Raw genomic sequence first — 25,472 nt, 5'->3', positions numbered from 1 at the left:
TGTTCTGTGCAGCATTGTGGGCCGAAGGCCTGTATTGTGCTGTAGGTTTTCTATGTTTCTATCAAATCAGAAGCAATTCTGAACTTTATTTGTAATATTTAAGCTGAATGCTTTTGGTACATTTTAATATTTTTCAGAACAGTCAGTCTGGAAAGCCATCTGTTATCCAGATTTTCCTGAAAGCTGAGTGTCAACAACAACATTGACATGGCAGAAGACCGTAAGGGAAAACAGCAAAGTCAGAAAAAAGTGAGCCAGGTCTATCGGAGTTCAGCACATTCCCAGACTCTGCTGGACGGACTGGCTGCACTCCGGAGCAGTGCAAGTCTGTTTGATGTTACTCTCATCGTAGAGGGCAAGTCCATTCAAGCTCACCGCATACTTCTAGCAGCATCGTGTGACTATTTTAGGTACTACACCACTCTATTGTGTGTGAGTGTGGGTCTCTGTGTGTCTTCAGATTTTTGTCAGAATAGTTGTATGCCCATGTGTTTCAGTGGATGACGAATAATTTAATTTACTTAGCTAACTAATTGAATATTGCAGCATTAAAACATTTCCATTTATTTGTATGTTCTTCCCCTTACTTGTGATATATCAAAGAGCAGACAACTGTTTGGGTCTACGTGTCTGAAAATATGTGGGAATCCTGATTTTTCTAAGATCTTCTGCCTTTGCCTTTTTAAATTGTTAATAATGATTCTCATAATTATTTTCCAGTATCGATCCTCCACAGAAGATGGACTGATTGATTAATTAATTGGTCTAAACCTTTCTTCCTTTTAAACAGTGATTTGGTGTGGTGGTCCTGTACTTGTAGCCAGGGATATTGGAAAAGGTACCACCAAAGCACCAAAGGCTCTGTTATTTCCTCACTTGCTTCTCTTAATAGCTTAGAAATGTTAGTTTATCTAGCTCAGGGGTCCCCGGTCTGGTTTCCATGGACTCTTTGTTTAATGGTATTGGTCCATGGTATAAAATAGGTTGGGAACTCCTGATCTAACTCAGCATTTTCAGTGTATATTTATAATCAAAATAACCACAAAGCAAGAAACCCAGAAGAACCAATTTAACAAAAAAGACCAACACCCAATGCACAAAGAAAGAGAGAAAAAACAAAAATCATGCAAACAATAAAAGCAAGCAACAATAAAAGCAAGCATTCCGAACCAAGTTGAGCCCATAGACACGAATCCTGGAGCAGCTAGAATAGGTCCAAAGCCTCATTTTAAGGCAGGGCAAATTGTCATGAAGCTCGCAGACAGAAAGTTCATAGCAGCCAGAGCAGTCTCATAGCCTCAGCGCCGTAGACAGGGGAGCGAAAATCACAGAAGAGGGAATGGAATCAGCCAGCCCCTCACCACTGGTCCCAACGTCTTGCCTTTCCAGTCTCATCCAAATACTGGGTCCTGTCCCTCATTGAATGTCCTGCTCTGGGCCTAGACCTCGCTGCCCAGCCGAGAGCTGTTCTTGACCTTTCCAAGTTGGTTCAGCGCTGAGCCAGCATAGCTCCTGGTTTAGGTGGACAGGTACCGAACCTCCTCTGACTTGACTCCTCTCTGAGTCACTCGCTCCAATCCATCCCCAACTCAAGACACCATCTCCATCTCCGAAATTGTCCTGAACACATTACACTCTGACTTTGTAATGCACCAGAACAGCTCATCCCTTGAGTCAACTTCACCTTTGCCCACCTCTGAATTGTTTGCGGCGATAGTTTACCACAACGTATCCCAGAAAAAGTGTTTGTAGTAATCTCTTAGTCGAATTTCTTGCCTTTTGATCTGCCAGGAAACTGTCGCCCGACTTCGAGGCACCATCTTAAATCAGAAGTACCAAGTACCTAAATGAAATGGCAAGTTAGACTGGCAGGAAGAGCATTGGCTGAATGGGGCTTCGGCAATAACGGGTCGAGGTGAGATAGGTTACCTGTGAAGAACAGAAACGAGAAGTATGTCTGTGAGGCCGGTGTTCTGTAGTGGGTATCAGATGTGGGAAGTCCTGGAGACTCACAGCCTTGCGGAGGGCCACACCTGCGTCAGGTATGTCGAGCTGCAGTTCGTTAAGGACCACGTTGGAGAACTGGAGCTGCAGCTTGATGACTTTCGTCTGGTCAGGGAAAGTGAGGAGGTGATAGAGAGGAGCCATAGGCAAGTAGTCACACCAGGGACTCAGGACACAGATAGCTGGGTAACAGTCAGGAAAGGGAAGGGCAAGGATCAGATACAGGAGAGTACCCCAATGGCTGTCACCCTTGACAATAAGTATTCCTGTTTGAGTTCTATTGGGGAAGAGAGCCAACCTGGGGGACCCAACTGTGGCCGCGCCTTTGGCACAGAGTCTGGCTCTGTAGGGAAAGGGAAGAGGTCCTGAAACCAGAGGACAGGAAGCTGAGAAGCAGGACCTCAAAGGTAGTAATCTTGGGATTATTGCTCTGTGCTACGTGACAGTAAGTACAGGAATAGAGTGAGGTGGAGGATAAATGTGTGACTGAGGGATTGGAGCGGGGGCAGGGATTTGGATTTCTGGATCATTGGGACCTCTTTTGGGGCAGGCATGACGTGTACAAGAAGGACGGGTTACACTTGAATCCGAGGGGTCCAATATCCTGGCAGGGAGGCTATTGGGGAGAGTTTAAACTAGAATTGCTGGGGGGTGGGAACCGAACTGAGGAGTTGGCTCCCAAATAGAGAAAGCTTGGAGGCAGTGTGAGAGGGGGGACAGGCAGGCGACAGAGAAGGGATGCGTTTGGACCGAGGGTTTGAGATGTGTATTTTAATACAAGAAGCATCATGAACAAAGTGGACAAGCTTGGAGCGTGGATCAGTACTTGGAGCTATAATGTTGTTGCCATTACAGAGACTTGGATGGCTCAGGGACAGGAATGGTTACTTCGAGTGCCAGGCTTTAGATGTTTCAGAAAGGACAGGGAGGGAGGCAAAAGAGGTGGGGTGTGGCCCTGCTGATCAAGGTAGTGTCACAACTGCAGAAAAGGAGGAAGTCACGGAGGAATTGTCTACAGAGTCTCTGTGGGTGGAAGTTAGAAACGGGAAGGGGTCAATAACAGATTCTGGAAAGGTGTAATAATATCAGGGTTGTTGTGTTGGGAGATCTTAATTTCCCAAACATTGATTGGCATCTTCCTAGAGTGAGGGGTTTGAATGGGATGGAGTTTGTTAGGTGTGTTCAGGAAGGTTTCTTGACACAATATGTAGATAAGACTACAAGGGGAGAGGCTGTACTTGATCTGGTATTGGGAAATGAACCTGGTCTGGTGTCAGGTCTGTCAGTGGGAGAGCATTTTGGAGATAGTGATCACAATTCTATCTCCTTTACCATAGCACTGGAGAGGATAGGAACAGAAAAGGTAGGAAAGTGTTTAATTGGAGGAATTGAAAATTTGACGCTATCAAGCAAGAAATTGGAAGCATAAATTGGAAACAGATGTTCTCAGAGAAATGTATGGCAGAAATGTGGCAAATGTTCAGGGGATATTTGCGTGGAGTTCTGCACAGGTATGTTCCAATGAGACAGGGAAAGGTTGGTAGGGTACAGGAACAATGGTGTACAAAGGCTGTTGTAAATCTGGTCAAGAACAAAAGGAAAGCTTACAAAAGGTTCAAAAAACTAGGTAATGATAGAGATCTAGCAGATTATAAGGCTAGCTGGAAGGAGTTTAAGAATGAAATTAGGAGAGCTAGACGGGGCCATGAGAAGGCCTTGGTGAGCAGGATTAAGGAAAACCCCAAGGCATTTTACAAGTATGTGAAGAGTAGGAGGATAAGACATGAAAGAATAGGACCAATCAAATGTGACAGTGGAAAAGTCTGTATGGAACCAGAGGAGATAGCAGAGGTACTGAATGAGTACTTTGCTTCAGTATTCACTACAGAAAAGGATCTTGGCAATTGCAGGGATGACTTAGAGCAGATTGAGAAGCTTGAGCATGTATATATTAAGAAAGAGGATGTGCTGGAGCTTTTGGAAAGCATCAAGTTGAATAAATCTCCGGGACCAGATGAGATGTACCCCAGGCTACTGTGGGAGGCGAGGGAGGAGATTGCTGAGCCTCTGGCGATGATCTTTGCATCATCAATGGGGACGGGAGAGGTTCTGGTGGATTGGAGGATTGCGGATGTTGTTCCTTTATTCAAGAAAGGGAGTAGAGATAGCCCAGGAAATTAAGGACCAGTGAGTCTTACTTCAGTGGTTGGTAAGTTGATGGAGAAGATCCTGAGAGGCAGGATTTATGAACATTTGGTGAGGCATAATATGATTAGGAATAGTCAGGATGGCTTCGTCAAAAGCAGGTCATGCCTTATGAGCCTGATTGAATTTTTTGAGGATAACATTGATGAAGGTAGAGCAGTAGATGTATATGGATTTCATCAAGGCATTTGATAAGGTACCCCATGCAAGTTTTATTGAGAAAGTAAGGAGGCATGGGATCCAAGGGGACCTTGCTTTGTGATTCCAGAACTGGCTTGCCCACAGAAGGCAAAGAGTGGTTGTAGATGATCATATTCTGCATGGAGGTTGGTCACCAGTGGTGTTCCTCAGAGATCTGTTCTGGGTCTCCTTCTCTTCATGACTTTTATAAATGACCTGGATGAGGAAGTGGAGGGATGGGTTGGTAAATTTGCTGATGACACAATGGTTGGGTGTGTTGTGGATAGTGTGGTGGGCTATCAGAGGTTATAGTGGGACATCAATAGGATGCAAAACTGGGCTGAGAAGTGGCAGCTGGAGTTCAACCCAGATAATTGTGAGGATATTTATTTTGGTAGGTCAAATATGATGACAGAATATAGTATTAATGGTAAAACTCTTGGCAATGTGGATAATCGGAGATCTTGGGGTCCGAGTCCATAGGACACTCAGAGCTGCTGTGCATGTTGACTCTGTGGTTAAGAAGGCATACAGTGCATTGGTCTTCATTAACTGTGGAATTGAATTTAGGAGCCAAGAAGTAATGTTGCATCTATCTAGAACCCTGATCAGACCTCACTTGGAGTACTGTGCTCCAGTTTTTTAAAGTTGGTACAGAGGAGATGTCAGGGTAAGTTTTTTTATGTAGAGGATGGTGAGTGCTTGGGATGGGCTGGTGGCAACGGTGGTGGCAGCAGATACAGTAGGGCTTTTTAAGAGACTCTTAAGTAGGTACGTGGAGCTTAGAAAAATAGAGGGCTATGGGTAACCCTTGGTAATTTCTAAAGTAAGTACATGTTTGGCACAGCATTGTGGGCTGAAGGGCCTGTATTGTGCTGTAGGTTTTCGATGTTTCCATGAAATGTTACTGGAGAGATATTTATCCTTCACAGTATTTTGCATTTCTTATCTTTCTCATACTCCTCTTGTAATTTCTATGCTAAGGTGCTATTTCACAGTTCCCAATGGTTGCTACTTACTGAAGTAAAGGAAACCCATTCAGTTTGGGAACAGTATGCCTTCAGTTTGTGTAGCTATCTCACCCCATCGCTGCAATTTCCCTCACATTTTGAGTCCTGTGCACTGTCTAGAAAAACGCAATAGCGATTCACCACTAAGTTACACAACAGAAAATTACAGCCAGCTCTTTGCCAACTGACAATTCCTAGAAAGCTTTAAAAAAAAGTGGAATATACTAATAAAGGAAATAAAGGCCCTGTACAGGCCCTTCAGTTCACGATATTGTGCCAACCTTTTAACCTACTCTAAGATTAATCTAACATTTTTTTCGTACATAGCCTGCCATCTTTCGATCATCCATGTGCCTAAGATTTTCTTAAATGTCCCTAATTTATCTGCCTTCACCACCACCCCTGGCAGGGTGTTCCATGCATTCGCCACTCAGTGTAAAAAAAAAAGAGCAGAGCTCTGATACTCTCTCGATACTTCTTTCAATCAGTTAAAATTATGCTTCCTTGTATTCCTCCATGGGAGAAAGTCTCTGGCTCTGCACTTGATGCTTCTTAACATCCTGTGCATTTCTGTCATGTTGTCTCTTATCCTCCTTCGCTCCAAAGAGAAAAGCCCTAGCTTGCTCAACCTATCTTGATAAGACCTGTTCTGTAATCCAGACAACATCCTAGTGGTGCGAATGTGCCACAACTCTGAGGGGCGGAAGGGTACAAAGTTGCCCCCCTCCTTTTTGAGAATCGCAAGATCGCTATTAATTCGGGTCTGGGACCCAGGAAATGAGAGAGAGACGTCTAGAATACACAGGGTTTGGAATGTGCCCTGGCCTCAGCAAGACGGAACCATTGATAACGGCTATTGTCTCTTGGAGACGGAATTGTGAATTGAGTACTGTACTATTCATTGCAGCCCCTCAGGGGATGACCAGACTGGGCTGGTTGAGAGATTGCATCATCCCAACCTGATTGACATCTGAGACCCCGTGAGTAAGGATGAAAGAAGGTCTGGGGAACAACCCCTTTAGACGCACCAGGAGAAACGCTAGAAATCCCGTGACAGCGTTTAATAGCGACAGCCGTTGGGGGGCTCGTGTGCGTCCTTTTCCCTTGCCTGGGTTGGTGGGCTCATCACGGAAGAACGGCTTAGCTAAAGGAGAGGCCACAAGTGAACGGCCATGACAATGGGACTCCCCAAGGATCAAAACCATAAAAGAAAAAGCTGGCAAGTTTTCTCAAAAATCTCTCTCTCTCTCTCCAAACAAAGGCTGCAGCCTGAATGAACTGAGTGACTTTTATATTTCCCTCGGACAATACATTATCCCCTAGACAATGATAGAGCTATTTCTTATTGTTTATTATTATACCCGCACTTTTAGATTTAGTATTGATGACATATATTATCTGTATGTTTGCATTGATATTATTTTTGTGTATTTTTACTAATAAATACTGTAAAAAAAATAATACCATCAGACTTCAACGGACCTCTCTATCTTTGCTGGTAAGTGACCCATTTACTGGGTTCGTAACACTAGTAAATCTCCTCTGTATTCTCTCTAAAGCTTCCACATCCTTCCTATAATGAGGTGACCAGAACTGAACAGAATAGTCCCGAATGTGGTCTAACTGCAACATTACCGCACAGCTTTTGAACTTAAAGATGGTGAATATAATTCTGATCAAGCAGTCTGCCATATAACATCAATCTCCTTGAATTTTGTTGGAGCTGTTCTCATCCAGGCATGTATTTTATCAGCTTCCGGCTACTTTAGTAGATGGCGAACCCTTTAGAGGACTTTCATCACAGGATATTTAGCCTCCAACCTGTTCTTGTTTCCAGACTATTTATGTGACTTCAGTTGAGTTTATAGTTAATAATAGTGGGGCATTTGAAGGGAAATGTGTTTAAGGTTCTTGGCTGAAAATAATCATTGCCTTAGAGCGGTGTGCTACATGTAGCGCTAAAATTACGACACGGAATCGGTAACTGTAGTCGAAGAAACTTTATTCGAAATACCCAGCCTTGCTTTTAAGCCTCCCTCAACCTGCCCCCCCCCCCCCCGTGGCGCAGAGGCTCCAAAGCTCTGTGCTCGCAAACCCCCGTAGGCTAACTCTCTTAGCCGGAACGCTGGCTAATTGTGAGCCGATTCGGATGTGCCAGGAAATGGGTCGCCACATAACCCCCCCCCAGAACCGGCAATACACCCCCCAATGTCCACAGTCTGGGCCGGACCCTGTTTGGGAGGTCGGCCTCTGCGCCGCGGTGCCGGAAACTCGACCGGTTGCGCCAGGTCCACATGGGCCGGTTTGAGTTGGTCCACCGTGAAAACCTCCTCTCTCCCCCCAACATCCAGCACGAACGTGGACCCGTTGTTACAGAGCACCGTAAACGGCCCCTCGTAGGGCCGCTGTAGCGGTGGCCGATGCCCGCCCCTTCGTTCAAACACAAACTTACAGTTCTGCAGGTCTTTGGGTACGCAGTTCGGGTTCTGCCCATGCTGCGAAGTGGGTATGGGGGCCAGGTTACTGAGCTTCTCGCGTAGTCTGCCCAGGACTGCTGCGGATTCTTCCTCTTGCCCCCTTGGGGCTGGTATGAACTCCCCTGGGATGACCAGGGGCGTGCCGTACACCAACTCGGCCGATGAGGAGTGCAGATCGTCTTTGGGCGCCGTGCCGATGCCGAGTAGGACCCAGGGAAGCTCGTCCACCCAGTTAGCTCCTCGCAGGCGGGCCATGAGAGCTGACGATGGAAACGCTCCACCAGCCCGTTTGACTGTGGGTGGTAGGCAGTGGTGTGGTGCAGCTGAGTCCCCAAAAGCCTGGCCATAGCTGACCACAGGCTGGAGGTGAACTGGGCGCCTCTGTTGGAGGTAATGTGGGCCGTCACACCAAAGCGAGATATCCAGGTGGCGATCAGTGCCCAGGCGCAAGATTCGGAGGTGGTGTCGGTGAGCGGGATTGCCTCCGGCCATCTTGTGAACCCGTCCACGATAGTCAGGAGGTGCCGCACTCCTTGCGACACTGGCAGGGGGCCCACGATATCCACATGAATGTGGTCGAAATGCCGGTGGGTGGGGTGGAACTGCTGCAGTGGGGCTTTGGTGTGCCGCTGCACCTTGGCCGTCTGGCAGTGCATACACATTTTGGCCCTTTCACTGACCTGCTTGTGGAGTCCATGCCAAATGAACCTGCTGGAAACCATCCGGACAGTTGTCTGGATGGAGGGATGTACCAAGTTATGAATGGAGTCAAAAACGTGTCACCGCCAAGGTGCCGGGACGACGGGACGGGGCTGGCCGGTGGCGACATCACAGAGTAGGGTCCTCTCACCTGGGCCTATGGGGAGGTCCTGGAGCTGCAAACTGGAGACTGCGGTTCTGTAACTCGGAATCTCCTCATCTGCCTGCTGTGCCTCTGCCAGTGCCTCAAAGTCTACTCCTTGGGAAAAGGCATGAATGGTAGGGTGAGAGAGCGCAACCGCCACGACGTTGTCCTTACCCGAGATGTGCCAGACATCCGTCGTGTATTCAGAGATGTAGGACAGGTGACGTTGCTGGCGGGACGACCAGGGGTCGGACGCTTTCGTAAACGCAAAGGTAAGCGGTTTGTGGTCTGTGAACACGGTGAAGGGCCTACCTTCTAAGAAGTACCTGAAATGCCGGATTGCCAGGTAGAGCGCCAACAGTTCCCGGTTGAAAGCACTGTACTTGAGCTCGGGTGGCCGCAGGTGTTTGCTGAAAAACGCCAGGGGTTGCCAGCGACCTGCGATGAGTTGCTCCAGCACCCCACCAACTGCCGTGTTAGATGCGTCCACTGTGAGGGCGGTAGGGGTGTCCATTCTGGGATGTACTAGCATCGCGGCGTTCGCCAAAGCTTCCTTCGTTTGAAAGAAAGCGGCGGCGGACTCCTCGTACCAGGTAATGTCCTTGCCCGGACCGGACAGGGCGAACAGGGAGCGCATGATCCGGGCAGCTGAAGGGAGGAAACGGTGGTAGAAATTGACCATACCTACGAATTCCTGAAGGCCTTTGATTGTGGTGGGTCGGGGGAAGTGGCGGACCGCATCTACCTTAGCGGGCAGAGGGGTTGCCCCGTCTTTAGTAATCCTGTGGCCCAGGAAGTCGATGGTATCGAGTCCAAACTGGCATTTGGCTGGGTTGATTGTTAGACCGTACTCACTCAGTCGGGTGCAGAGTTGACGGAGGTGGGACAGATGCTCCTGACGACTGCTGCTGGCTATGAGGATGTCGTCCAAATAGATGAACGCGAAGTCCAGGTCCCGTCCCACCGCGTCCATTAACCGCTGGAACGTCTGTGTGGCATTCTTCAGGCTGAACGGCATGCGGAGGAACTCGAAAAGGCCAAATGGGGTGATGAGAGCCATTTTGGGGATGTCGTCAGGGTACATCGGGATTTGATGGTACCCTCGTTCGAGGCTTACCTTGGAGAAGATCCGTGCACCGTGGAGGTTTGCTGCAAAGTCCTGAATGTGCGGCACAGGGTAGCGGTCCGGTGTGGTAGCCTCGTTCAGCCTGCGGTAGTCGCCGCACGGTCTCCAGCCTCCTGTCGCTTTGGGCACCTTGTGCAGGGGGGAGGCCCATGGGCTGTCGGACCGCCGGATGATCCCCAATTCCTCCATCCTCTTGAACTCCTCCTTCGCCACTCGGAGCTTGTCCGGGGGAAGCCGCCGTGTGCGGGCGTGGAGGGGTGGTCCCTGGGTCAGGATGTGGTGCTGTACGCCGTGTCGGGGCATGGCCGCTGTGAACTGCAGTGCCAGAACCGATGGGAAATCCGCCAGGACCCTGGTGAAGTCGTTGTCGGACAGCATGATGGAGCTGAGGTGAGGGACTGGCAACTGGGCTGCACCCAGGGAGAACGTCTGAAAGGTCTCGGCGTGTACCAGTCTCTTCCTGGGCAGGTCGACCAGTAGGCTGTGAGCCTGCAAAAAATCCGCACCCAGAAGCGGTTGGGCTACGGCGGCCAGTGTGAAGTCCCACGTGAACTGGCTGGAGCCGAACTGTAGCTGCACCTGACGGGTGCCATAGGTCCTTACTGTGCTGCCGTTCACAGCCCTCGGGGGGGACCCGGTGCCCCGCTGCGTGTGTCGTAACTCGTCGGAGGTCATCGCTGATCTCGGCACCGGTGTCGACCAAAAACCGGCGTCCCGACCTTCTGTCCCACCACTTACAGAACGCTATCCCGATGGCCAACCATCAGCGGCGGCTGGCCCTCGCGTTTCCCGGGAACTTGCAGGGCGGGCGACAACGGCGGGCTTCTGCGCCCCACCACTGGTGATAGAAGCACCAGTGTTTGTTGGGCCCCCCACCCCTGCCCCTGGGGTTGGCGGGCTCTGCGGCCGGACCTGGACTGGTTTGCTGCTGGGAGCGTGGCTGGGTGATCTGCGCGAGGCCCCGCTCACCTTTTTGGCGTTCCACAGCAAGTCCGCCCGGGCTGCCACCTTCCGGGGGTCACTGAAATCCGCGTCAGACAGCAGCAGGCGTATGTCCTCGGGCAGCTGCTCCAGGAATGCCTGCTCAAACATGAGGCAGGGTGTGTGTCTGTCGGCTAGAGACAACATCTCATTCATTAAGGCCGATGGAGGTCTGTCTCCCAAGCCATCCAGGTGCAGTAAACGGGCAGCCCGCTCGCGCCGTGAGAGTCCGAAAGTCCTGAGGAGCAGGGCTTTGAATTCCGTGTACTTGCCATCTGCCGGGGGCGACTGTACGAACTCCGCGACCTGGGCCGCTGTTTCCTGGTCGAGGGAGCTTACCACGTAGTAGTAGCGGGTGTCTTCTGAGGTGATCTGGCGAACGTGGAATTGGGCTTCAGCTTGCTGGAACCATAGGTTTGGTCGCTGTGTCCAGAAACCCGGCAGTTTCAACGAAACTGCATAAACAGAGGCGGCGTCGGTCATTTCTGGTCCAAAAATTGTTTGGACCGTCGGGGTCACCAATTGTAGCGGTGTGCTACGTGCAGTGCTAAAATTACGACACGGAGTCGGTAACTGTAGTCGAAGAAACTTTATTCAAAATACCCAGCCTTGCTTTTAAGCCTCCCTCAACCTGCCCCCCCCCCTCCGTGGCGCAGAGGCTCCAAAGCTCTGTGCTTGCAAACCCCCGTAGGCTATGTCCCTTAGCTGGAATGCTGGCTAATTGTGAGCCGGTTCGGATGTGCCAGGAAATGGGTTGCCACAGCCTGTCAGTTTATGACTCAAGTGTTGCTTGAAACTTCTGCCCTATGCCTAAATGATGTACTTGCTTCATTATCTGAAGAGTTGTGAATAAACTGACTAAATGTAAACACTCTCCCACTCCTTGGACCTTTGGGGGAAGAAGGTCATTGAATGTCCTTGGGATAATTGCCCCTTCCCCCCAACAACCATAACTATTTTTCTTTGTGCTTCCAGAATTCCCATTAACTTTAATAGAACCCTTTGATGCCACTTTTTGTATTACTTACAGATTTAGGTTATGTTTTATTATTGGCAACATCTTTCATCATATAGCTTACGTTGGAACTATTTGTCCTGCAAGGTGGTCTATTTTCTACATAGTCAGGGAGATGTCACTGTGTGCTTGCTCAGAAATAGCTTGGGTAAAAGTGTTGCAAATGCTAGACCACAAAGCTTCAGCACTGTAATTTGGCCCACAATTTTTACTGTATTTTGTTTACTCTGTTGTTTTGTGATGTTGCATAGAGTGAATCAAAATTGGCTGAAGAATGACAGGAAGGTAGCTTACAATTTAAGATGATTGCAAATTGTTCAGCCTTATTTATTGCTCAGTTGGACTCCAAATGTTATTTTTAATGGAGATGCCACCCTAATATCAGCCATTTTGTTATTCATGACCAGATGTGATCAAGGCTAATGAGTTTTGTTCCAATTCGTTGCTTGTGGAGTTGCTTAATTGTGTTCATAGTATACTGCTTCCACTGTGGCATAAATGTAGTTCCATCTTGTAGCCATGGTAGTGTGAGTCTTCCTTTTGAGCTGTGGGTTTTGAGTTCTCTCGACACCGAATCAAGGTTAATCGTGAAAGTAATCAGGGTGGGGGATAGACAGACCATGAGATTCAAGGTTAAAATAGACTCTACCTCTGCAGTTGTAGAAGGGTTAGATGGTCAAAATGAGCTCCTGGATCTTTTTAGATTCACAACAGTTCTCGTGTCTTATGACCCTACTGAAAGTATCCTTCATATGAAGACTTCTTAAAGATTTTATGGTCATTCCTATCAAAATATGTAGACCAGTGAGTAAATTGATGAGGGCTAGGTCAGGAATGTATTTCCTACATGTTAGTTTAACCCTTGTTATGCTGATTGTTCTTTAAATCCTGCTTCCACTGATTCATTAATTAGATCCTCAGATCAAGCCTATAGTGATACTGTGACTAAGTTACTCTGAGGTGCAGCATTTTGAAAATGAAGTTCTGGATGTTTGTTTGTGCTGTAGCTAATGTCTTTTGTGCTATGTTTGAGGATTAGAAACCAGTGCTTTCTAACCTAACAGAGATTGAGGATGCTCTTATGGCTGGTTTTGATATTATGACTGCTGTTCTTTTTGGGTGAATGGGTAGTGATGCACAGGAATGCTGAATTATAATGTTTCTTCCTTGGAATGTCTAATCCTACTTAACCTTTTAGACTATCAACTCAAAACTGCTGTGGACCAGGGCAGAGTGACATATTATTATAATCAGTGTCACTTAAGTTATATGTGAGACTCTTGTACTATGGATTTTTTTGGGACAGTCTTCAGTAAATTTCTGGCCAATAATTTCATATGAGAGTGAAATTTGATCAGTGTTTTCTTGTTTGCAGGGGGATGTTTGCTGGTGGGCTGCGGGAGATGCAAGAGAAGGAGATATTTTTACATGACATATCCTACATGGTCATGTGCAAAATTTTGGACTTTATTTACACTTCTAAGATAGAGCTGAACCTGGACAATGTGCAGGATGTGCTGGTGGCCGCTTGTCAGATCCAGGTAATGGACTATTAATTTTCCCCAGAGGCTTAATGACCTACCTTAATCCAGAAAGAAGTCTGCCGGTTAGGAATAGAATATATTAGATACATGAGACCAAAGCCTATGGATTTTACACCAGAATTGAATCACAATATATTATCACCAAACCCATAAGCAGGGTAAGAGAAATTCCCTGGATCTCAGACCTGCTGGATCTACTTATGTCCTACAAATGGAAGGGGCAATCAGTGGAGTAAAAGCTATAACCACCTGCATGAAAGCTCACATACTTGTAGAAATGGCTGACTTACAGCCATTATCTTGTTGGTTGTTTGTATCATTGCATATTCCTAAGACACGCAGCCAACAAGACAGTCTCCTTTAATGTGGCTTTACCCTAGCCTTCATGTTTCAATGTGGGCTATAAGTTAATCTAAAAAGGCACACTTATACTCAACAGTTTCTATTTAGGGTCATGGCAAATTTGATTGAGGACCATGTTTAAAAACATCTGACACCTGTCAGAATATGATATCCTGGTCAACCACTCAAGGTCCTCAATGGTTGTTGGTGATCAGAGATGTCTCAGAAGTGCAGAGTAATGAACCATAGAACTCAGCTAGAAAATAAGGGGCTGGTCATTTGGACATCTCTACTTCCATGAGGTCAATTATTAAGAATGAAGTTTTGGGGTACCTGGAGGAACATCATAAAGAGGCCAAAGTGACCATGTTGATATGTGGAAAGTTCAAATCACCTATTATCACACAACTTTATTTTTTCAATATTTCCATTTAATATCAGAGAATGTATACAATATCAACAAAAACAAGAATGCCCCAAAGAATGAGTGACAGTAAAAATGTTAGAACCCTAAAGCCCCCTCCACCCCCTCCCTACACACAAGCAGCAGAGCTACGATCCTCCCCTCCCCCACTTATTTCAGCAAAAAAAACAGCATCAGCACCCTCCACCCATCAAGCAAGCAATAGCAAAGACCCCAAGAAAGACCATGATCTGCAGTATATCGAAAACTAATCACTCACCTGACAATTTGACATACTACATGCTCTCTTTCTCCCTATAAAGGGAAAAAGAGGTGTCGTTCTTTCACAGTGAGAGGGGAGACACTAACAAACTAGCTAGCTGATTTACGGTGCTAAAGTCTGCCACATCATGTTTTTTCTTGCAACTTTCTACTATCTGTCTACAGATTTGTTCCTCTGTATTGTGTGGTCTATAATATGATTCCATTAACGTGATTATCCCTTTCTTAATTCTCTGTTCCACCCATATAGCCTCAGTAGATGAGCCCTGCAGTCTGTTCTATCTGAACACTTTTAATGTTTAAATGTTCTATGACATTTTTAATATTGCCAACCCTCCCCCTTTAACCCCCTGCCTTATCATGTTTACAACAACAGAAACCCAGAGCAATGAGCTGCCAGTTCTGCCCCTCCTGCAACCAAGTCTCACAATGTCATAATTCCATGTGCTGATGCATGCTCTAAGCTCATCTGTCTTACCTGCAATATCCGTCGTATTAAAATAGATGCAACTTAGAAAATTATTTCCACCATGCAATTCCTATCTTTGTATGCAGGCTTAACAATCTTTCCCCACGATCACTCCACTTTCTACCTTGGCACTCTAGCTCTCATCTCTCCATCCCTTTAACTGAATCCGTTTTTGGTTGTGTAGAACATAAAATCAGAATCAGGTTTACTATCCCGGACATATGACGTGAAAGTTATTGGTTTGTGGTAGCATTATACTAAAAAGATACAAACATTTATGAATTAGAAAACCTAAATACTGCAGGAAAAAGGAATGATGAGTTAGTGCTCATGGGTTTATGGTCTGTTCAGATCTGGTCTGGTAGATAGAAAGATGCTTCTCCTAAAAAGTTGAGTGTGGGTCTTTAGGCTCCTGTACCTCCTCCTTAATGGTAGTAACAAAGAGAGGGCATTGTGAGGGTTCTTAATGATGAATGCTGCTTCCTTGAGGCACCACCTGTCAAAGATGTCCTTGGTGGTCGAGTGTGCTTTGTCTGTGATGGAGCTGGGTGAGCTCTGCAGCCTCTTGTGATCACGTGCATCGGTGCCTCCAGTCATCCAGTCAGAATACTGTCCATTATGTAGCTGTAGAAGTCTGTACTAATGTGCCTCAACTTCTTTATGAAGAGTACAGTATACAGCAGGCTCTTTAGTAATTAAATGCCTAACTAAATTAATCACTTATGCCTATACAATGTCCATATTTCTCCATTCATTGAACATTCATGTACCTATCTCAGAGCCTCTTAAAGGCCTGTATCCTACTTGCCTCCACTAGCAGCCCCTGGTAGTGTATTCCAGGTGACCTGCCACCTATCTGTAAAAAAAAAGTACTTGCCTCACACATCTCCTTTGAATTCCTTTGATTATACCACCCACCTTTAATGCATGTCCTTGAGAATTGGACTTTTCAACTCTGGGGAAAAAGATTATTTATACCTCTCATAATCTCATAAAATTTCATAGAAATATAGAAAACCTACAGCACGATACAGGCCCTTCGGCCCACAAAGTTGTGCTGAACATGTCCCTACCTTAGAAATTACTAGAGTTCCCCATAGCCCTCTATTTTTCTAAGCTCCATGTACCTATCCAAAAGACTCTTAAAAGACCCTATCATATCCGCCTCCACCACCTCCACCGGCAGCCCATTCCATGCACTCACCACTCTCTGTATAAAAAACTTACCCCTGACATCTCCTCTGTACCTGCTCCTCAGCACCTTAAAACTGTGCCCTCTTGTGGCAGCCATTTCAGCCCTGGAAAAAAAAACCTCTGACTATCCACACGTTCAATGTCTCTCATCATCGTATACACCTCTATCAGGTCACCTCTCATCCTCTGTCGCTCCAAGGAGAAAAGGCGAGTTCACTCAACCTATTCTCATAAGGCATGCCACCCAATCCAGGCAGCATCCTTGTCAATCTCCTCTGCACCCTTTCTATGGTTTCCACATCCTTCCTGTAGTGAGGTACCCAGAACTGAGCACAGTACTCCAAGTGGGGTCTGACCAGGGTCCTATATAGCTGTAACATTACCTCTCGGCTCCTAAATTCAATTCCACGATGATGAAGGCCAATACACCATAAGCCTTCGTAACCACAGAGTCAACCTGCACAGCTGCTTTGAGTGTCCTATGGATTTGGACCCCAAGATCCCTCTGATCCTCCACACTGCCAAGAGTCTTACCATTAATACTATATTCTGCCATCATATTTGACCTACCAAAAAGAACCACTTCACACTTACCTGGGTTGAACTCCATCTGCCACTTCTCGGCCCAGTTTTGCATCCAATCAATGTCCCACTGTAATCTCTGACAGCCCTCCACACTATCCACAACACCTTCAACCTTTTGTGTCATAAGCAAACTTACTAACCCGTCCTTCCACATCCTCATCCAGTTCATTTATAAAAATCACGAACAGTAAGGGTCCTAGAACAGATCCTTGAGGCACCCCACTGGTGACCGACCTCCATGCAGAATATGACCCGTCCACAATCACTCTTTGCCTTCTGTGGGCAAGCCAGTTCTGGATCCACAAAGCAATGTCTCCTTGGATCCCATGCCTCCTTACTTTCTCAATAAGCCTGACATGGGATACCTTATCAAATGCCTTGCTAAATTCCGTATACACTACATCTACTGCTCTTCCTTCATTAATGTGTTTAGTCACATTCTCAAAAAATTCAATCAGGCTCGTAAGGCACGACCTGCCCTTGACAAAGCCATGATGACTATTCCTAATCATATTATTCCTCTCCAAATGTTCATAAATCCTACCTCTTAGGATCTTCTCCATCAACTTACCAACCACTGAAGTAAGACTCAATGGCCTATAATTTCCTGGGATATCTCTACTCCCTTTCTTGAATAAGAGAACAACAGCCGCAACCCTCCAATCCTCCGGAAACTCTCCTGTCCACATTGATGATGCAAAGATCATCGCCAGAGGTTCAGCAATCTCCTCTCTCACCTCCCACAGTAGCCTGGGGTACATCTCATCCGGTCCTGGCGATTTATCCAATTTGATGCTTTCCAAATGCTCCAGCACATCTTCTTTCTTAATATCTACATGCTCAAGCTTTTCAGTCTGCTGCAAGTCATCACTACAATCACCAAGATCCTTTTCCACAGTGAATACTGAAGTAAAGTATTCATTAAGTACCTCTGCTATTTCCTCCAATTCCATACACATTTTCCCATTGTCACACTTGATAGGTCCTATTCTTTCACGACTTACCCTCTTGCTCTTCACATACTTGTAGAATGCCTTGGGGTTTTCCTTAATTCTGCCCGCCAAGGCCTTCTCATGGCCCCTTCTAGCTCTCCTAATTTCATTCTTAAACTCCTTCCAGCTAGCCTTATAATCTGCTAGATCTCTATCATTACCTAGTTTTTTGAACCTTTTGTAAGCTTTCCTTTTGTTCTTGACCAGATTTACAACAGCCTTTGTACACCATTGTTCCTGTACCCTACCAACCTTTCCCTGTCTCATTGGAACATACCTGTGCAGAACTCCACGCAAATATCCCCTGAACATTTGTCACATTTCTGCCATACATTTCTCTGAGAACATCTGTTTCCAATTTATGCTTCCAATTTCTTGCTTGATAGCGTCAAATTTTCAATTCCTCCAATTAAACACTTTCCTACCTTTTCTGTTCCTATCCTCTCCAGTGCTATGGTAAAGGAGATAGAATTGTGATCACTATCTCCAAAATGCTCTCCCACTGACAGACCTGACACCAGACCAGGTTCATTTCCCAATACCAGATCAAGTACAGCCTCTCCCCTTGTAGTCTTATCTACATATTGTGTCAAGAAACCTTCCTGAACACACCTAACAAACTCCATCCCATTCAAACCCCTCACTCTAGGAAGATGCCAATCAATGTTTGGGAAATTAAGATCTCCCAACACAACAACCCTGATATTATTACACCTTTCCAGAATCTGTTATTGACCCCTTCCCGTTTCTAACTTCCACCCACAGAGACTCTGTAGACAATTCCTCCGTGACTTCCTCCTTTTCTGCAGTTGTGACACTACCTTGATCAGCAGGGCCACACCCCACCTCTTTTGCCTCCCTCCCTGTCCTTTCTGAAACATCTAAAGCCTGGCACTCGAAGTAACCATTCCTGTCCCTGAGCCATCCAAGTCTCCTTTTTTAAGCTTTCCTTTTGTTCTTGACCAGATTTACAACAGCCTTTGTACACCATTGTTCCTGTACCCTACCAACCTTTCCCTGTCTCATTGGAATGTACCTATGCAGAACTCCACGCAAATATCCCCTGAACATTTGTCACATTTCCTCCGTACCTTTTCCTGAGAACATCTGTACCCAATTTAAGCTTCCAAGTTCTTGCTTCCTTCCTCATAATTCTCCTTACTCCAATTAAACGTTTTTCTAGCTTGTCTGTTTCTATCTCTCTCCAATGCTATTGTAAATGCTCCCTCACTGAGAGATCTGACACCTGACCAGGTTCATTTCCCAATAACAAATCAAGTACAGCCTCTCCTCTTTTAGACTTATCCTCTCTCCTCTTTTAGACTTGGACTTATTGTGTCAAGAAACCTTCGTGAACACACCTAACAGACTCCACCCCATCTAAACCCCTTGCTCTACAGAGATGCCAATCGATATTTGGGAAATTAAAATCTCCCACCACGACAGCTCTGTTATTACACCTTTCCAGGATCTGTTTCCCTATCTGCTGCTTGATATCCCTGTTACTATTGGGCGGTCTATAAAAAAACACCCAGTAGAATTATTGACCTCTTCCTGTTCCTAACCTCCACCCACAGAGACTCCATAGTCAATCCCTCCATGGCATCCACCTTTTCTGCAGCTGTGACACTATCTCTGATCAACAGCGCCATGCCCCCAGGTCTTTTGCTTCCCTCCCTGTCCTTTCTGAAACACCTAAAACCCGGCACTTGAAGTAACCATTCCTGTCCCTGAACCATCCAAGTCTCTGTAATGGCCACCACATCATATCTCCATGCTCTAAGCTCATCCACTTTGTTCACAATATTCCTTGCGTTAAAATAGACACATCTCAAACTGTCGGTCTGAGCGCGTCCCTTCTCTATCACCTGCCTAACCTCCCTCACACACTGTCTACAAGCTTTCTCTATTTGTGAGCCAAAAGCCTCCTCCCCAGTCTCTTCAGTTTGGTTCCCACCCCCCAGCATTCTAGTTTAAACTCTCCCCTGTAGCGTTAGTAAATCTCTCCACCAGGAAATTGGTCCCCCTGGGATTCAAGTGCAACCCGTCCTTTTTGTACAGGCCACTCCTGCCCCAAAAGAGGTCCCAATGATCCAGAAATCTGAATCTCTGCCATGCATTTATCCTCCACCTCATTCTATTCCTGCACTCACTGTCAATTGGCACAGGCAGTAATCCTGAGATTCCGACCTTTGCGGTTCTGCTTCTCAACTTCCTTCCTAACTCCCTGTATCCTGTTTTCAGGACCTCTTCCCTTTTCCTACCTATGTCGTTGGTACCAAGATGTACCACGACCTCTGGCTGTTCTCCCTCCCACTGCAGGATATCATGGACAGAATCTGAAACATCCAGGACCCTGGCACCTGGGAGGAAAACTACCATCTGAGTTTCTTTCCTGCGTCCACAGAATTGTCTATCTGAAACCCTAACTATAGAGTCCCCTATCACTACTGCCTTTCTCTTTCTTTCCCTATCCTTCTGAGCCACAAGGCCGGACTCTGTGCCAGAGGCACGGCCGCTGTTGCTTCCCCCAGGTAGGCCGTCTCTCCCAACAGTACTCAAACAGGAGGTCTCTTAACCTCACTGCTCCAGAGCAAACAATCTAAGTCTATCCTACCTCTCTCCATAACATACCTTCTAATCCAGACAGCATCCTGGTTAAAGTCCGTCTGCATGCTTCCTGTAATGGGATGATCAGAATTGAATGCAATACTCCAGATGCGGCCTAAGTGTAGTTTAATAAATCCGCAACATGAATTCCAGACTCTTGAAGTCAGTAATAAAAGCAAGCATGCCATATGTTTTGATTACAACCCAGTAAACTTGTGTAGCATTTCCAGGGAGCACTGACTTGGTCACCAAGATCCTTCTATACATCAAATGATGGTTGTGTCATATCTGGTGCTGTAGCATGAATCAAAATACACACTCAGCCAAAAATGTCCTTGATCATTGATGTAATGGCACATGAGATTTGACCCTGGTGGTGCACTTAGTGATTTAAGTCTTGCGGTACCCAGAACAAGGCTAATTTCTTTGGCTGTGGAACAGCTGTTAGCAATTGGTACTGAGTTAGTCGAGGACGATGAACCAGTTTGATGAAAAACTGGGTTGTAAGGAAGATTTTAAAGAAGGGTAGAGAGGGAGTAAGAATTCCAGATGTTAGGGCTTCGGTAGCCATGTCATCAGCTGCTAACAGCAGATTTATTTAAGTATTAACTGCAGGTTTGAATTGGCAGAGCCTACATATTTTTCAGAGTTATAGTTGTGTGAGTTGGGAGGGATGAGGCCATGGAGCAATTTGAAAACATTTTTAAATTGTTGTCGAGCTTAACTAGATACTGATATACATCAGGGAGGATAGGGATATTTGTGAGTGGGATGGAGTGGGATTTGTGTAGGGATTCAAGCAGTAAACTTTTGGAAGAATTCAAATTTACATGGGAGAATATAGGAAGCCATCTAGAAATGCACTTACATGGAGGAAAAAGTTTCTATAGAGGTGAGCTGTTCCTGTTGTAAAGATTGATACCAAAGTTGCAAAGCATCTAGCTCAGACTCAGGCAGGATGCCAAAGGAAGTCAGTGCCCAAGACACCTACTTGTTAAAGTGGATCAGTATACTATTCGGTTTTCCCAATATTCAGACAAAGCAGACTAGAATCAGGAACAAGTCAAAGTGCTGGGAGAATTCAGCAGGCCAAGCTGCATATGTAAAGTAAATTGACATTTTGGACTGAGATCCTGCATCAACGTCATGTCTCAATCCATTGAGTTTTACAGCGCTTTGTTTTATTTCTTCTCAGGATTCATTTGGAGAAAATTTTGCTCTTTAACTGCTGGATATTTGACAAATAGTCTGAAAAATTTATAGCCAGCAGAGGACATGATAATCATGGAGCCTTAAAGCACTAGAGAGATGGGTTTAGTTGTGTATGTTAAAGTACTAGAAATTCAGGCTTTGGTGAGTGACAATACATCACTGGAGAGTTGGGCTACAGGAGGAATGGATTTTGAGGGAGAATTCAGTTACTGAAAAGCTGGGGAGGGGGACTTTGCTGGAAGCATGGGAGTGCTAGAGGGATGAAGTGGGAAGGTTTGAAGAATGACCTTTGAAGAGAGAATTAGGCATAGGAGGGGAGTACATAGATAGAGAACATTGGGTATTGTTGATATAGGCCTGAAGAAAAAAGTTAAGCTTCTAAAGCATACGAGCAAAATGTCATTGGACTTGTAATCTTTGTAATCAGCTGATTTTTTTCTGCAATATCCATTTCCAGTCACCAGGTGGCACAAAGCCAGTTTGTAAATGCAGCAATAGATAATTCCAGTTTATTGGTAGTAGTAATTTAATAACTGAATAGCTTAAATTCTTTACTGTAAGATTTTTTAGGAACAGATTATAGTGAGAGTGTATGTATTTTGTGTGTATGTTATTGAAACCATGTGTCATAGCATACAGATAAAATTAAAGAACTCTATCTTTGTGCAGTGTTACAGTCATTTAGCCCAGAAACAGACCTTTCAGCCTATTAAATCCAAGCCAACCATCATATGCTATCTGGCTGACTGGGTAAATCATAACTGAAATTATCCCATGGTTTAACATTGTTCAACTTAAGATTTAACTTGGGTTTGATCCTAAATTTACAGCATTGCAACTTTTTGAAGGTTACAAACATAATCTTACCCCTGGCTTTCTCCTAAATAGCCTTTGTTTCAATGTATGTATTATCCAACTCCACTGGGTCTGTGCTGTCATCCAGCTGATTGACATCGCTCTTGTTTCTATTCCTGTTTGTCCCATGGAAGCCAGTGGATTTTTTCTCACCTCCATGCTGTTACTGTGGAATCTCCAGTCTTTCACCATTTAAAAATATTCTGGTGTTCTGTGTTGTGTTCCAAGGTGGATAGCTTCACTTCTTCCATATTATCTCCTATGTTACTGTGTACATTTCCTTCAAGCTGCTTTCCTTCTTCCTCCTCACAATCCTGTTTAGTTTTGTATCATCAGTAAATTTATAAATTGACACTTGTTGATAATGGTTGTGAATAGACCAAGGGTGACTCCTATATTACCTCACCACTCACAGCCTAACAACCTGAAAGTGACCTGTTTATTCTGATGTTTTGCTTTCTGTCCAATAACCTAATCTCAATCCATGTCAGGATATTTCACCCTTCCCCCCCCCCAACTATGTACTTTGACTTTCTTGACAGCCTCTAGTATGAGACATTGAAAGGTCTTGTGACCAAACGTACTGTATTGACTTTATCCTTATCTATTTGATTAGTCAGATCCTTAAACAACCTCAGCATATTAGTCAGATACAGCCCTCCATTCATAAATTCATGCTGATCCTGATTAATCCCATTATCTACAACTGTTACTAATTAGCATTCTAGAAATTTTTCTACTATTTGTGCCTGTCTTCATGGAAGAACATATCAAGTAGTTGTTTAAATATTTTGCCATTTTCTTCCTTACTATTATGGCAGGACCCTTAGGAGCATGATATCCAGAGGGATCTTGTGTTCCCTAAAAGCGGCAACACAAGTTGCGAGGTGGTAAAGAAGGACTTTGGTGTACTTGTCTTCATTGATTAACGTGTTAAGTGTAAAAGTTGGCATGTCCTGATGCTTTTTTTAGGCCACATTTGGAGTGTTGTACAGTTCTGGTTTGCCTCATTACAGGAAAGATGTGAGAATTTGGAGTGGTTATAGAGAGATTTACCAGGATATTGCCTGGTTTGCAGAGTAGCTAGAAGGAGTGACTGGGCAAATGTGGATTGTTTTCTCTGGAATTTGGAAAGCAATCTGATAGAAATATATAAAATTATGAGAGGCATAGGTAGGATAAATAGTCTTTTTTTTTCAGGATGGAATTACGATAGACTAGAAGATATAGATTTAAAGTGAGAGGTGAAAAGTTTAAAAATTTACAAGGCAAGTATTCACACAGATGCTGCCAGATTGAATTCAATTGACTTTATTTCTTACATCCTTCATGTACCTAAGGAATAAAAATTTTTATGTTACGTCTCTAAGTGTGCAATATGCAATTTATACTCATTTGTAATAAATAGTATATACAACACCACAGTCAATATAGCATAGAAATATAATTATATTGGTGTGAATTAATAAGTCTCATGGCCTGGTGGAAGAAGCTGTTCTTGAGCCGTTGGTCCTGACTTTAATGCTGTTGTTCCGTTTCCCGGATGGTAGCAGCTGGAACAGTTTGTGGTTGGGGTGACTCAGGTCCCCAATGATCCTTCAGACCCTTTTTATGCACTTGTCTCTGTAAATGTCCTAAGTAGTGGGAAGATCACGTTTACAGATGCACTGGGCTGTCTGCACCACTCTCTGCAGAGTCCTGTGATTGAATGAGGTACAGTTCCCATACCAGGCAATAATGCAGCCAGTCAGGATGCTCTCAATTGTGCCGCTGTAGAAAGTACTTAGGATCTGGGGACTCATGCCAAACTTTTTCAACCGTCTGAGGTGAAGGAAGCACTATTGTGCTTTTTTTCACCACGCAGCCGGTATGCACAGACCACGTGAGGTCCTCGGTGATGTGTACGCTGAGGAACTTAAAGCTGTTCACCCTTTCAACCCCAGATCCATTGATGTCAATAGGGGATAGCCTGTCTCCATTCCTCCTGTATCCACAACCAGCTCCTTTGTTTTTGCAGCACTGAGGGAGAGGTTGTTTTCTTGACACCACTGTGTCAGGGTGATGACTTCTTCTCTGTAGGCAGGCTCGTTATTATTTGAGATTAGGCCTATCAGTGTAGTATTGTCAGCAAATGTAATTAGTAGATTGGGGCTGTGGGTGGTGACACTGTCATGGGTATACAGAGAGTAAAGGAGCGGGCTTAGGACACAACCCTGAGGGGCTCCTGTGTTGAGAGTCAGAGGGACAGAGGTGAAGGAGCCCACTTTTAAAAAGGACCAGCAGAAATGGACACACCTGGAGTCCGAGTCTTCCGCTATAAACTCGATTTTATTAATAACTATGTGATATAGTAATATAAAACCAGATAAGGTAAACAGGTTAGCAGAGTATATGCATATATAAGTGAGTAAATAAAGTTCCCAAGCTTCTCCCAGCTCAGGTGATTAGATGATGCAGTCTTACGGTGGTATGGTAAGTAGTCAGTTCAGTTCTGGAATTTGAATTGAGTAGAGTTGGAGAGAGAGAGGGAGAGGGGGCGTTGTTTTGTCTTCCCAGTGCCGATGCCCTCGATCTTCCACGTTGTCCTGCTGCTCCCGAAACTTATAGTCACCCACTATGACCACAAAAAGAGGGTGCCATCTTCACGTGGTACTGCTATCAACCCAGGCAAGGGTTAAACACACCGATAGTGTTCCACTGGTCACCCCTTTGTCCACACTGTGAGCAAAAATCCCACCCTTGTCGTGGGCACACAAAGCTCAACCAGAGTCTTCCTTGGTGTCCGGCGTGTCTGATTACAAAGACAACTGACCTTATATATATTCCACAAGCACTGAACATGAGCTGCCCATCATATAAGTCTGCCTTTCAGTTTCTGAGGCAACTCACAGACTATCTCTCTCTCTTTGTTGCTGAAATAGCACACATGCTGTTTGCTCCCTCTTTCTCTTTTTAAAGGAACAGTCCACTTAAAATAATCCTTCAGATCTCGTCACATACCACCTGCCGGCAATCTGACAGTAAGTCCAGGATCTAGCTGCACAAGGCAGGGTGAAGGCCGAGGTCTTGGGTGATGGAAGCAGACCAGATAACATTTAAACAGATGAACAAGCAGGGAATTAAGGGATAATAGGCCATGTGC

At 45.4% G+C, this 25,472-nt stretch overlaps 1 protein-coding gene across 7 annotated transcripts in view; it reads left to right on the top strand.

The window, feature by feature from the left end:
* klhl22 (kelch-like family member 22) overlaps nt 1-25,472 on the top strand; it is a 136,915-nt gene that overhangs the window by 29,999 nt on the left and 81,444 nt on the right. For 5 of the 7 annotated variants that reach the window (XM_059983313.1, XM_059983310.1, XM_059983314.1 and 2 more), the window contains 2 exons: nt 138-410; nt 13,218-13,383. In XM_059983313.1, the coding sequence (XP_059839296.1) occupies nt 208-410; nt 13,218-13,383 (369 nt within the window). In that variant the 5' untranslated portion in view covers nt 138-207. Of the gene's footprint in view, nt 1-137; nt 411-6,958; nt 7,137-13,217; nt 13,384-25,472 lie in introns of those variants that run through there. The other 2 variants (XM_059983316.1, XM_059983315.1) reach the window with 2 other exon arrangements.

This window comes from Hypanus sabinus, chromosome 10, assembly GCF_030144855.1.
Source record: "Hypanus sabinus isolate sHypSab1 chromosome 10, sHypSab1.hap1, whole genome shotgun sequence".
NCBI lineage: Eukaryota > Metazoa > Chordata > Chondrichthyes > Myliobatiformes > Dasyatidae > Hypanus > Hypanus sabinus.
This window is presented reverse-complemented; position numbering and strand designations above follow the sequence as displayed.